The following is a 12,915-nucleotide window of genomic DNA, read 5'->3' as shown; positions in this document are numbered from 1 at the left end:
ATAATTATATAACATTGAATAACCATCACAATATAAGTCTGCTAAGTTTTGTTTCTGCCATCAATTTAATGCCTTACAGTATACTTGCAATAACTTTAAAAAATCATTAACTAGGTCAATAAATTACTATCTTTTTAAAAACTTAGTTTTATGTACCTAATATTTTAATAGAAGAAATATAATCTGAACCGTTTATAATATGGTTCTAATAGGTGACATATATTATATACTATTGATTGAAGATAAAGTTAAAAAAAAAACATTATGAGTAAATATATATTATATTATTTACTAACAAACAACAATAAATTGGTAAAAATATTTATAACATTATGTCGATGAATTCTCCAAAATATAAAAAGACTGCCATTACATTGTTCATGGTATTAATATTTTATCTTTTAAATTACAAGAAAAAATATATATGTTTTTGAAAAAAATATTTGTAACAGCTGTAAATCACAAAAAGAAATTTATATAACTAAAATAATAGTGTCTTCACGTCAACATCACATTACAAATGACCCTTTTCTTTTAACTTGGTGATAAGAGTGTCGACATCAGGCACGATAGATCCTGCCTGTCTGGTAGGCGGATCTTCTACGCTCAACACCTGTTGACGCGGAGCCAAGTCCACACCGACGTCTGCGGCTGAAAGCTTTTTGATGGGCTTTTTCTTGGCCTTCATAATGTTGGGCAGCGTGGCATACCGCGGTTCGTTAAGTCGCAAGTCGGCGCTAATGACGGCTGGCAACTTGACCCTGACCGTTTCCAAGCCACCGTCCACCTCGCGCTTCACCAGCACATTGCCGTCCGACACGGTCACCTCGGACGCGAACGTGGCCTGTGGCCAACCCAACAGGGCCGCCGTCATCTGGGCAGTCTGGTTAGAATCGTCGTCGATCGCCTGTTTGCCGACAACGACGATGTCCACTTTCTCGTCCACCGCCACTTTGGCCAAAATCTTGGACACGTGCAGCGGCAACAGAGTGTCGTACTGGGCCTGTGGCACTTCGACATGGACGGCACGGTCAGCGCCCATCGCGAGAGCGGTGCGTAGCGATTCCTGGGCCTGTGGCAAGCCACACGACACGGCGATCACCTCGGACGCGATTTTCTTCTCCTTGAGGCGGACGGCCTCCTCGACGGCGATCTCGTCGAACGGGTTCAGGCCGTGCTTGACGCCGTCGGTGACGACTCCCGACTTGTCGGGCTTAACGCGGATTTTCACAGCATAATCGATTACGCGCTTCACGCCGACCAAAACGCGGGCCATGATTTGCGACGATTAAATGAGTTGATACGAACCGAGTAAAGAAATTATTGTAGCGATTGATCGACGTTTGGCTAGAGAATTAAGTGTAGATAGACCATTGCCGTTTGACCACCGATCTCTGAATCCAGAAGTAGTCGACGAAGAGGAAACGCGAGTTTGGACCAATAGTATACGTTGAAACGGTTCGCTATCAGACGATCTTATCGCACGAAAGGACCTTAGCGAACAAGCAGCTGCTGCAGCGTATAATCCATTAATAGACAATAGTACATTGACTACATTAATTATGTACTTCACGGTTTACTTCCTGAAAAACGACCTATTGACCGTCACTCAGTCATCACGTAAATAGTAAATAGGTGGCTAGTGGCTAGTACGTAATCAATTACGATTTACAGCCGTTGCTCATCCTCCATGCCAATTTATTAAATTATTCAATTTGTAGGTACAATATTTTTATTCGTTAATATTGTTGATATAATTTGAAATTACGGAGATGGATGTCTCTTCCATAAATCATTTTTTAATCAATCTCCAAGTCCTGTACTCCTCCTTATCCTACAATATAGCAATGAGACTTAGCTTGAAGATATAAAGCAAAAAAAAAAAGTTATCTATGATAAAAAAATAAAAAATAAATTTTTTTAGGCAATGTCATATTGCGATTAAAAATTTGTCAAGTATGTGGAAGTTACATGATTTGTAATAATTTTTTATAGAATTATATAGAAATAATCTTCATTAAAAACAATAATACTCAAAATTTATGATACTGAAATACCTAAGTTGAAAGAAGTAGGTATCCTAGCATTTAAAAATTTTTAGAGTAAAGTAACTAGATACATTTTTCAGAAAAATCTCAAGAAACGCAATAAATTTGAATAAAATTAATGTTATTTTGTAGTACAAATAAATTTGTACATATTATAAAACTATATTACAATGGTAGTAAGATATCTTGAAAGTTGAAAATTTTAAAATAATTGAATTGTTGACTTAAAAAAATATTATAAATAAAATATGGAGAGAACGATATTTTTATATTATGCTAGTTATGAAATAATTTCATGATATTATATTATTTTAAGTTTTTAAATAATTTTCATTTTATCTATTAAAAACAGGTTTTTAGGTGCCTGTAGTGCTTCAATAAATGAATACAAAAATATTTCACTTCAGGTACCTATTAATCTATAATTATTTAATATAAATAACTACAGGAAATTAATACACCAAATACATAAATAAGAATTTGAGGTAATATTAATAATCAAAACTACATATTATACAGTTGGTAGTATTTTAACTACAATATCATTTTATTTCAATAGAAAAAAATGTTTACATAGTACATATCTAATTTTATAATAATGCAACAAAAACATGAAGTATAGTAATTATGCTCGTGGAAGACTTTTAAGATCATACAGAACCCAAATAGGTATGATCAAGATTGATCCAGATGCAGTACCTCCGATAAGCAATTGTTGCTAGAAAAAGACAATAAAAAATGATTGATATTATTTGTTAACAAAAATAAACAGTTATATTAATAAATAAATAGAATCTATTATGTATTATTCAAGTAAAATACATTTTACAACTTAAATCGATATAATTATAATTTTTAAGATTTTATCATGAAATAGTACATTCACATACATATTACAAATTATAATTAATACAAAATCTAAGTTGTATCCACTTAAGACATGAAATAATTGAAAAGACAAAACGTATTAATTCAATATAAAGCAATTATAATAGAAAAAGTATTTACCCATTTTGGCATTCTGACTTGAGGTGGACCATTAACAGTAATATTTGTTCTCTTGGAAATTACTTGTAAGGATTGCTTGGCCAAAGGCTGGGCTAATTTCGTTAATCCAAACATGATTCTAAAGTAAATTGAAATACAAAGGTGTTTATTTAGCAAAAGACTTTAAGTTCAGGATATTTTATAGACTTGAATTCCAAGCTACCTTATAATTGCAAACAAATTTGTAACCTTTACATAAAATTTTATCTATAAGAAAATAAATTTGACTTAAACATACGGTTTACAGTGTAACCAACTACGTATTATCAAAACTATTAATAAGTATATTTTTGACATAGATAATAAAGATATCTTTATTATCTATGATTTTTGATAGCATAATGATACACCTTGTGTCGACTGTGTACCGTATATATATATATATATATATTTTGGTGTGCTTTAAATTAGATACGATAGGTATTTTGATTATTTAAATATTTAAATATTAATTATTTTATTGAGCATCACAATATTAGTATTTAATAATTGATGCACTTAATATTTTTAAATTATAATAAAAATGAATTTTTAGTAAAAAATATCCTTGTATATTTTCATTTTTAATACAAAGCTGTTATAGTTACTTTTGAACCTAATTTATTATTTAAAAATTTATGTTCACAATTCATTATAATATTTTGTTAATTGTCAACCATGGCTAACTATTTAACCAGTAGTCGAGTAAATATTAGTTTACTACAAGAAAACGCGGCTAAAGATTTAATTTACTTATTGGATAAATGTGATGGTCCTAAGGTAAAAAACTAATAAATACCTAGTCACTAAGATATAATTATTATGATAAAATAATTAAAATATAATATGCAGGTTATAATTTTGGACGAAGGATTAACAAGACCTATTGGTTTAATAGCTACTTATAGCCTGCTACGTGAACATGATGTTAAAGAAGTATTTATTCTAAACACTGGCAAGTTAAGTAATTTTCGTGAAAAGGTGAAAAATGTCATATTTATTACAAGACCATTTTTAACACATATGGATATGATATGTGATAATATTCATAAGTATGTGTATTTCATTACAACCAAATTATGATTTGTTTTTATTAAGTTATTTGTTTGAATAATTCAACCAGATATATTTAACAAATGTATTTTACATTCAATGATTAAATAATAATTAACTAAAAATAATTATAATAATGCTACTTATACGAGGTAGATTGATTAAATTATTCAACTAAAATAAATACATTATTTCAGAGAAAATCAAGATGATCTCAAACAGAGAGAATACCATTTGTTTTTTGTTCCTACTCGCAGTTTATTATGTGAAAAACGTTTAGAAGTAAGTTCTCATTACTAGGTATATTATTTTATATTTTTTGTATGTTTATGATTTTATTGATGTATTCTATATATATTTATAAATAAACAATAATAATTTTTCAGAGAAAAGGAGTTTTAGGGAATTTTGTTCTCATTGAAGAATTTTGTTGTTTTTTATTTCCTTTGGAAAATGATCTTATGTCAATGGAAATGAATGATTGTTACAAGGTATTTATTTATGTACCTAAACCATTACTTATTACCTTTAGTATAGATGTGCACTCAGGGTTCCCATAAGGGGGAGTGTGGTTGGACCTGAAATAAATTGATCCGTTGAAATGAATTTGTAATTTTTGAAATTTTGATTTATTTATTTTATATTTTATGATAAATATATTTTATCATTTTAATATTTTAATCTGTAGGTTAACCTTTTATTATCTAGAAATTATTGTTTCTAGACACCAATAGGTATTGTTTGAACTATATTTAATTAGAATTCAAGGCCCTGTACTAGATTTGATCAGTATTTTTACATATCCTGTGTGTTTTACACCAAATTGTCCTAAACCGTATTTAAATAATATTTTAATAAAAAATATATTATTCTTAAAATTATTATTATTGTTGGCTTTTAGTAATTTACTGTAAATTTTATTATTGGAAGTTTTGTATAGGACCAACAAAAATATTTAGTTCAGGGCCTAATATTTGATGTGGGAAGCCCATGTGCATTTGTAAATTATTTACTTTTAAAAGGTTTATACAATTTGTATTTTTATCAGTTTTTTTTATTATATATACATTTACAAAAATGAATAATTATGTGTGTATAATTGTTGATATTCAATAATGACGAGAAAAAATATATGTCAATTAATAAACTGAATATCTCTTAACTGACATTTTTCAATATATTTGATATTTATTTTTGCTTACTCTAACTCACCAAAAATAATAAACTAGATTTTGTATTATAATTATTTTGTTTATATTTAGGAGTTATCATTAGAAAATGATCCAACATGTTTGTATCGTGTAGCACAAGCAATTGTTAGTCTAGAAGATCTTTATGGGCGCATAGGCCGCGTAACTGGCAAGGGCCCTGTTGTTAAACAAGTTTGGGATTTAGTATCTAAAATATCTTTAGAACCTCGCAAACCTAGTTCTAAAGCAAACAGAAATTATAAAACAATTGATCATCTGGTTTTAATTGACCGTTCTGTGGACTTAATGACACCAATGGCTACCCAATTAACATTTGAAGGACTTATTGATGAGCTTTTTGGAATTGATTGTTGTAAGTTAATTTTAAATAATAGGTTTTAATTATTTAATTATATTATTAAATTTTGTTTTAGGTACTGTAGAACTACCAGCTAACAAATTTGTTTCTGAAGAAGATAATGCTAATACATTAACATGTAAAAAGCTTGTATTAAATTCAAACGATGAGATATTTGCTGAAACAAGGTATATTTTTCAGTGGATTTACAATAAGTTACTATAAATCAGTGTTTTCCATCTTTTAATACGGGCCACATTAAAAAGTATAAATAATATAAGTCTTACATTGTCAGTAGCAGTAATAACGACAAACGATTATTATTTTTTAGCAGTAATAGTTATTACTGCTCAGTCTGCTCACTGTCAATTGTTAATGTATTCTTGAAATAGAAAAAAAATTATGCATATAAAGTTAATGAATACTGTTTATTTCTCAACTTCTAATTTTTTTTACTAAAAAAAAGATGATAAAAAATATCATTGTCCACCATTAGAAAAACACTCCTATAAACATAAAGATTATAACTGTTTATTGAATAAAAACATTAATATTTTTATTTTATTGTATTTAAATAGAAATAAGCACTTTAATGCAGTATTAATGAATTTAAGTAAAAGAGCCAAACACATTACTTCAGAATATGATGAAAATCGAAGTGGTAAAACTGTTCAAGAAATGAAACAGTTAGTGTCTAGACTTCCTTACATGCTGGCTCTAAAAAAACAACTTTCTACATGTAATCATCCTGTAATTAATTTTGCTTGGTAGCTCTTTAATGAACATAAAAATATTTGATATTGACTAAATGTGATCTTTTAATTTATGCGTTGATTAGATACCACAGTGGCTGAACTAATTAAAGAACTAACAGACAAAACTAGTTTTCGAGATTTAATAAATGTACAACAAGAACTCATTTTGGGTATTGAGTCGGACAAAGTATTACCCCAGATAGAAGATTTGATTTCCAATAAATGTGATCTTATAACAGTAATTATTAGATTTGTTAATGTGCTTGGTCAAATGTTTTATCAAACATTCCATATATGTTGCAGGTATTGCGATTAATATGTATGCAATCTGCTGTAAATTCAGGACTAAAGCAAAAAACTTTAGAGTATTACAAGAGAGAAATTATTCAAGTGTATGGTTTCAAACATCTTATAACAATGACCCACCTAGAAAATGCTGGTCTTATTAAAATACAAGTAAATATATTTCTTTAAATTTACTCTTTAGAATATCATTTAACGGTTATTTATAACAGGCGAATTCTAGAAGTTATGCTGTTTGTCGCCGTCTATTAAACTTAGATGTTTATGAAATGAGCGAAGTCGATCCAGATGATATTAACTATGTTTATGGGATTTATGCTCCGTTGAGTGTTAGATTAATTCAACATATTTCCAAATCAGATAGTAAAATATTGTCTGATGTTCTGCCATTATTACCAGGACCTATTGTAGAACATGTTAATCCTGATGTTGATCAAGGTATTTTATTTATTTATTTTCATTTAGATGGGCTATAGCTTACAGCAATAATAAAATTAAAATAATTTTAAAAAGCGAATCTTCTATTTGTTTTAACAAAGTCTCACAGGGAACAAAAAAAAATTCATATTATAGAGGAATTTGTTCAATAGAATTAACGCATGGGTAACAATAAAGGTCATGGTTCTCAAAAATAATTTGTTAAATATTTCTATTTCTATTTTGTTAAATGAAAGTTTCACTGTATTAAACAATAAATGTTTATAAGATATAATGAAACACAAAAATGAATATTCCAATTATGTAAGACGCATAGGTACTGTATATATATTATATTTATATTCAACAAAAATAAAAAAAGGAATTGTAATTAATTTATAGATAAAGTAAATAGGCCTATCACATTGATTTAACGCTATACAATTACAGCTATAATACTGAATAGATTATAGTTATAATAAACTATTACGGTGATTTCAAATTAGGTATATGGTTCTAATTTTTGTTATCTGCTGATTTTGTTGGATTTTTTGTCAATTTCTACTGTAAGATTTCCTTTCTTTTGCATATTTTGTTGTATTTATTGTATGTTTTTAGAAATATTTAAGGTCATATTATTATAGCGCATATTTATGCAATTTAAGTGCTTTAAAATCCCAACCCTGCCTATTAGCATACAAAGTGTAAGAAGATCAAGAACAAAAATATAAATATATAATACAGATGACAATCAACATGCAGTACATTTGCATCAAATTTAAAAAAATTAAGATTCACGTGTTAATGTTGAAAACTATTACAACTAGTGTTGGCCCAGAATATAAAGCAGCGGTCCCCATTACGCGGCCCTTAAACAGATTTAGTGCGGCCCGCACTATTAACAGCACTACAATACCTTTCCTAACTATACATATAATATATATAATTTTTATATTTTTAATTACTATCATTAATAATGTATGCGGCCAGCAAATAATTTTCAAAAATTATATTAGGCCCTTTCTAAAATCCTAGTGAGGACTGCTGATATAGGCTTCGGCTGCAATTTTCCTTTGGGGCCTCAATTTTATTTTATTTATTTACTATGAACTAGGTTGTTCATAAGGTAATAAATTAGTATATATCTTCTTCCCTTCACCTCAATTAAAAACTATAAAAAAAAAAAGTTCAGGGCCTCAGCCGCATTCACAGCCTTGCGGCCCTGGCTAATCCGGCACTGATTATAAATGTTAGAAGATACCAGATTAACTAATACTATACTCAGAAATTAAGTATACAAGTAAGCACTGAGAGTAGTTGTAGTAAACTTAAAGTTTATGTTTACAGACTTTAAAAAATAAAAATCCTAGTAGGCTTTAGTGGTTATGTTACCAATATGAATATTGAACTTTTGAAGGTGAAGTCCATTAACAATAGGTTGAGTGTGGTGGCTTATTAGAACTTGAGAAACAATTTACAAGTTAAGAAACTAACCAAATAGTTACAGACTTAAGATCTTCCTGGGAAGCAGCTTATGCTCGATAGAATTAATATTCAGGAATAATTTAATGTCATCACTTATCATCAATAAAAATAAACAAAAAAAAACATATATTTTAATCATATAAGTACTTACTATATAATAATAAATGTCGATTATTATTTTTTAGCATCTAATATCAGTTTTTTGGCAGACTCTCAAAAAGTTGTGCTTGTGTTCTTTATTGGAGGATGTACGTTTGCAGAAATATCTGCTCTCAGATTCTTGTCATCACTTGAAGACTGTAAGTTGCATAATATTATGTTTGTATTCCTACAAATTTAAATTTAAACATTTTTTTTTGTTTTTGTAGCTACAATTGAATATGTTATTGCCACCACCAATATTGCAAATGGTAATAGTTTTCTCAAGTCATTATTAATCCCCGAAATAAACAAAAACTTAAATAAGTAAGCTATTCAGTTTTATTTCATATGTATACATTTTATTATTGTATAAATATTGTCTTATATATTATTTTATTCAGTAATTATTAAAAAAATTAAAAAAAAATCATTTTGTTTATTATTTATATACTTGTTATCATTTAATAAAAGTTATAACATTTTATTTTATTGATGTTGGTCTAGAAATTCTTGACACGACCTCATACATTGTTGAAAACATTTTTCAAATCCTCGAAGATCAGAATCAAAATATGGGTCTTCTATATCGGTTTTTCCAGTGATATCTGCTTCTGGATCAAATGACCCTAACAGTAATATCTTTGCCCTTGTATTGTCTGAGGGTTTCTTTCGATTGATAAAGTCCACGTTACTTTTATCCATTCCAAAAACAAAATCAAACTTCTCCAAGTCATCCAAGTGAAACTGTTGTGCTGAATGTTTGTACTTTATACCATTGTTTCTCAGTACAGTCATTGTTCGTTGATCTGGCGAACAACCTACATGCCAACCTCCGGTACCAGAACTTTCAGCATACCACTTATCAGCTACGCCTTTTTGCATAGCCACCTCGTTAAACACTGCCTCAGCCATTGGTGATCGACAAATGTTACCCAAACACACAAACATGACACTACGTTTTTCAGCCATTGTTATTTAGCTTGGTTGAAAAAAAATTGATATTGTTTATAATGCTTTTTAAACAATTCTCTTGTTTCAAATAAAAAAAATCACAATCTGTACCGTAGTCCGTGTATTTCCGTCGCAGAAAGTGATGCTACAAATGCAACTACACAGCACAATATCAGACAGATAACTTTTTTGACAGTTAAGGATGTTTAGGTTGTATTCCCCATTCACACGATCAATTAATTGGTAATGAATAATGATTATTGATTTATGATTAATGATGTAGATTCACTAGACAGTTGTAGACACTAATCGCTAGATAATATCTATATATTATATAAAAATACCACAGAATAATTTTCTGTGATAATAATAATATTATTGTTTATCTTTTATCATCTGATATATTTTATTATCAACTTACTGGTGTACACATTTTACGATTTTACTATTCAAATTTTTAATATAAAATTCAAACGATTTCTCTGTCAAACGTGATGTTTTTTCCAATCTTTAACTTTTGTAGTTGCTGTCAATTGAATATATAATTTAAAATTTTTACATTATGAAGGTAGTCGTTCAACGTGTTTTAAGAGCTAAAGTTTCAGGTAAATGTTAACAATATTTTTGTTATAATATCTACCTATTGATTGTCACTATCCACACTATAAATTTAGATATATAAAATGTTAAAATTTAATTAAAAATTAAAAACCGTTAGGTAGTTCTTTAAATGTAATTGAATAAATATTGTTGTTATTTATTTAATTTTTAACAATCTACATAAAAAATACAGAGAAATATTTAAGATATAGATTGGAAAAGGAAAAATTTACTTGAAAATGAGCATTACAATATTTTTGATGATTGTTTTTAAAATGTATTTTTTTAGTACACAAGTAACATTATAAAAATGTTTTAAATATTTTGGAATCATCAAACAAATTGCTACCTATCATATTAGACATCTATAAATATTACATAATATGATGAATTTTATGTGAATTGACTTTGAATATGTGCAAATATTCTTAACTTAACTTAAGTAAGTAGTAATTTTCATATGATCAAATAGTAGAAATTATGTTTTTCTTACGGGTTATGTACTAGTCAAGTTTCTATAGTATCAAGTAAAATCTAGAGTAAAAAGTATCCATCAATCTGCTATGTTTGAATGTTTCCATAAAAACTTGATTAAATAAAAGTATAAATACCTAATGATGAAAATAAAAAAAATGTAATCTAATTTATTTCTAATAGGGACTAAAGTTTTATGTGAGATGCAACAAATGACAATCATTTAAATATATTTTGAAAGTAATAATAGTAAATAGTAATATATTTGTATATTAATTAATCAATATTAAACATAGTTTGAATACTATTTCCAAACCGATTTACCGTGACAGTCACTAGATATAAAATAAAAATAAAATTCTAGATATCTATATTAATTATATAATTCTATTATAATATCAACTAAATGTACTTTATTAGCCTATTTTCCCATTTATGATAATTGAAGCCTGAAGGATAGAATCATTCTAGTATTAACTATTAATATTAAAAAATAATAGTTGTATTATTATAATTATTTATTATTTTATTTTATTATTAAGTTTGTTTCAACGGGAAATTTTTACAACTACCTAGAAAATAGTCTATCTTGTTTATTAAATAATGCTTTTGTTGGTATAGATGAATTATATCCAAATTTTATTATTTTTTTTTTTAGTTGATGGAAAGGAAGTAAATTCAATAACTAAAGGCTTATGTTTGTTAGTTGGTTTGCAGAAAACTGACAAAAAAAATGATATTGATGCTATGTAAGATAATATTGAATTTATATTTTTTATCTGAGAGTGATTTACTTATGAATTAACTTACATTACCTGTATATAAAATTAAACATGGGGTTGTTACTTGTTATTAACAACAATGTGATAGAATAAATTTTTCATTGAAATTACTAATTCTACTATATAATAATTTGTTAATGAGATATTTGTCAAATTTTTAATTTTTAAAACATTTACTAATCTGTAATATTTTATAATGATAAGTTTTTTAATAGTAAAATATAATCAATATTAATAATATTTTTAATTATTGACCTAACCTAATCTTACTTATATTTTATATTTATATTATTTATTATTGCAGGGTGCAGAAGATATTGAAGCTACGTCTTTTCAATCAAGATGAAAAAAAATGGCATTGTAATGTAATGGATATGAGTTATGAAATATTGTCAATTAGTCAGTTTACTCTATGCTATAAACTTAAAGGAAACAAATTAGATTTTCATATGGCTATGCCTGGAGATCTGGCTAAGCAAAATTATCAATATTTTTTAGAAACTTTACGTAAACATTATAACCTAAGCAAAATTAAAGGTAAAGACAAATTAATTACATTAAAGGTATTCTTTGGTTTTATTATTTTAAACTATTTTAACCTTAATGGTATCTACATTAAATCTAAAAATTAAAGAATTAAAATATTGATATTAAATATATTTATATATTTAATTTGCTCTTTTATTTAAAATCAAAAGAACTAAACTTTCACTTATTAGAAAATTATCAGAATGATTTAATTGTCATAATATTTAACATTCATGTACACATTATGTTTTATAATAATAATAATTATTATTATTATAGTAATAACTATATAATAATGTATTTTAGATGGAGCATTCGGGGAAATGATGGAAGTTGAAATAGTGAATGATGGACCAGTAACTGTTCAATTAGAATTTCCCAATCCTGAAAAATGTGTTGATGGAAAATCTGATAAATTGAGCGATATGGATAAACTATAGATTAAAAAATATTTTTTTCTTAATTAATAAAGTATAAGTACCTATTATGTACCATTACACACATGTATAGTGTTTAATTATAATAAAATAAAAACTGCTAACCCAATACTTTAAGTAATTATTTGTATTTCAGTATTTTTTTTTTTTTATTGTTTTGTTTTTTATACTTATATTACGCTACAAAAGACTCGTGAATTTGCAATTTCTGGAAACAATGATTAGAGTGTTATTGCTAAAAAAACATGTTTTTACAATACAATAATTGGAATCAAAATTATTATATTACAGAATATTGTATTATAATATACTATCTAATCCTGCATGACTTTGTTAATAAAAAATTTAATCCCCATAGATTTACCTC

At 27.2% G+C, this 12,915-nt stretch overlaps 4 protein-coding genes and 1 long non-coding RNA gene across 5 annotated transcripts; 2 read left to right on the top strand and 3 right to left on the bottom strand.

Annotated features, from left to right (window-relative positions):
* Positions 1 to 262: 262 nt before the first annotated feature.
* Positions 263 to 1,743, bottom strand: LOC114126019 (electron transfer flavoprotein subunit beta). The gene has a single exon (XM_027989877.2). It carries the CDS (start codon positions 1,274 to 1,276, stop codon positions 515 to 517), a length of 762 nt encoding a protein of 253 aa, XP_027845678.1. The 5' UTR covers positions 1,277 to 1,743; the 3' UTR covers positions 263 to 514.
* Positions 1,744 to 2,559: 816 nt separating this feature from the next.
* Positions 2,560 to 3,438, bottom strand: LOC126549566 (uncharacterized). Its single transcript, XR_007603670.1, has 2 exons — positions 3,057 to 3,438; positions 2,560 to 2,766 (listed from the first exon to the last, which is right to left on the bottom strand). It is a non-coding gene; the product is annotated as an uncharacterized LOC126549566 (long non-coding RNA).
* A 73-nt stretch (positions 3,439 to 3,511) lies between these two features.
* On the top strand, positions 3,512 to 9,269 carry LOC114126012 (vacuolar protein sorting-associated protein 33A). The gene is made up of 12 exons (XM_050199034.1): positions 3,512 to 3,854; positions 3,927 to 4,126; positions 4,325 to 4,409; positions 4,514 to 4,618; positions 5,390 to 5,690; positions 5,752 to 5,863; positions 6,254 to 6,414; positions 6,514 to 6,668; positions 6,734 to 6,886; positions 6,946 to 7,171; positions 8,821 to 8,934; positions 9,004 to 9,269. The coding sequence occupies exons 1-12, from the start codon at positions 3,753 to 3,755 to the stop codon at positions 9,102 to 9,104; spliced, it is 1,815 nt and encodes a 604-aa protein (XP_050054991.1). The 5' UTR covers positions 3,512 to 3,752; the 3' UTR covers positions 9,105 to 9,269.
* Positions 9,098 to 10,051, bottom strand: LOC114126010 (low molecular weight phosphotyrosine protein phosphatase-like). The gene has a single exon (XM_027989866.2). The coding sequence runs from the start codon at positions 9,743 to 9,745 to the stop codon at positions 9,263 to 9,265; it is 483 nt and encodes a 160-aa protein (XP_027845667.1). The 5' UTR covers positions 9,746 to 10,051; the 3' UTR covers positions 9,098 to 9,262.
* A 92-nt stretch (positions 10,052 to 10,143) lies between these two features.
* Positions 10,144 to 12,659, top strand: LOC114126014 (D-aminoacyl-tRNA deacylase). The gene is made up of 4 exons (XM_027989870.2): positions 10,144 to 10,332; positions 11,460 to 11,550; positions 11,888 to 12,120; positions 12,418 to 12,659. The coding sequence occupies exons 1-4, from the start codon at positions 10,290 to 10,292 to the stop codon at positions 12,549 to 12,551; spliced, it is 501 nt and encodes a 166-aa protein (XP_027845671.2). The 5' UTR covers positions 10,144 to 10,289; the 3' UTR covers positions 12,552 to 12,659.
* Positions 12,660 to 12,915: the final 256 nt, after the last annotated feature.

The sequence above is a fragment of the Aphis gossypii genome, chromosome 1 (genome assembly GCF_020184175.1).
Source record: "Aphis gossypii isolate Hap1 chromosome 1, ASM2018417v2, whole genome shotgun sequence".
In the NCBI taxonomy this organism is placed as follows: domain Eukaryota; kingdom Metazoa; phylum Arthropoda; class Insecta; order Hemiptera; family Aphididae; genus Aphis; species Aphis gossypii.
This window is presented reverse-complemented; position numbering and strand designations above follow the sequence as displayed.

What these genes read in the sequence shown, in the direction of transcription:
- LOC114126019 (XM_027989877.2), bottom strand. Translation starts at nt 1,276, where the DNA reads ATGGCCCGCGTTTTGGTCGGCGTGAAGCGCGTAATCGATTATGCTGTG.
- LOC114126012 (XM_050199034.1), top strand. Translation starts at nt 3,753, where the DNA reads ATGGCTAACTATTTAACCAGTAGTCGAGTAAATATTAGTTTACTACAA. An exon ending in TATGTGAAAAACGTTTAGAA is followed by an intron (nt 4,410 to 4,513) that starts GTAAGTTCTCAT and finishes ATAATTTTTCAG; the next exon opens with AGAAAAGGAGTTTTAGGGAA. An exon ending in CTGGTCTTATTAAAATACAA is followed by an intron (nt 6,887 to 6,945) that starts GTAAATATATTT and finishes TATTTATAACAG; the next exon opens with GCGAATTCTAGAAGTTATGC.
- LOC114126014 (XM_027989870.2), top strand. Translation starts at nt 10,290, where the DNA reads ATGAAGGTAGTCGTTCAACGTGTTTTAAGAGCTAAAGTTTCAG. An exon ending in TTTAAGAGCTAAAGTTTCAG is followed by an intron (nt 10,333 to 11,459) that starts GTAAATGTTAAC and finishes TTTTTTTTTTAG; the next exon opens with TTGATGGAAAGGAAGTAAAT. An exon ending in TAACCTAAGCAAAATTAAAG is followed by an intron (nt 12,121 to 12,417) that starts GTAAAGACAAAT and finishes AATGTATTTTAG; the next exon opens with ATGGAGCATTCGGGGAAATG.
- LOC114126010 (XM_027989866.2), bottom strand. Translation starts at nt 9,745, where the DNA reads ATGGCTGAAAAACGTAGTGTCATGTTTGTGTGTTTGGGTAACATTTGT.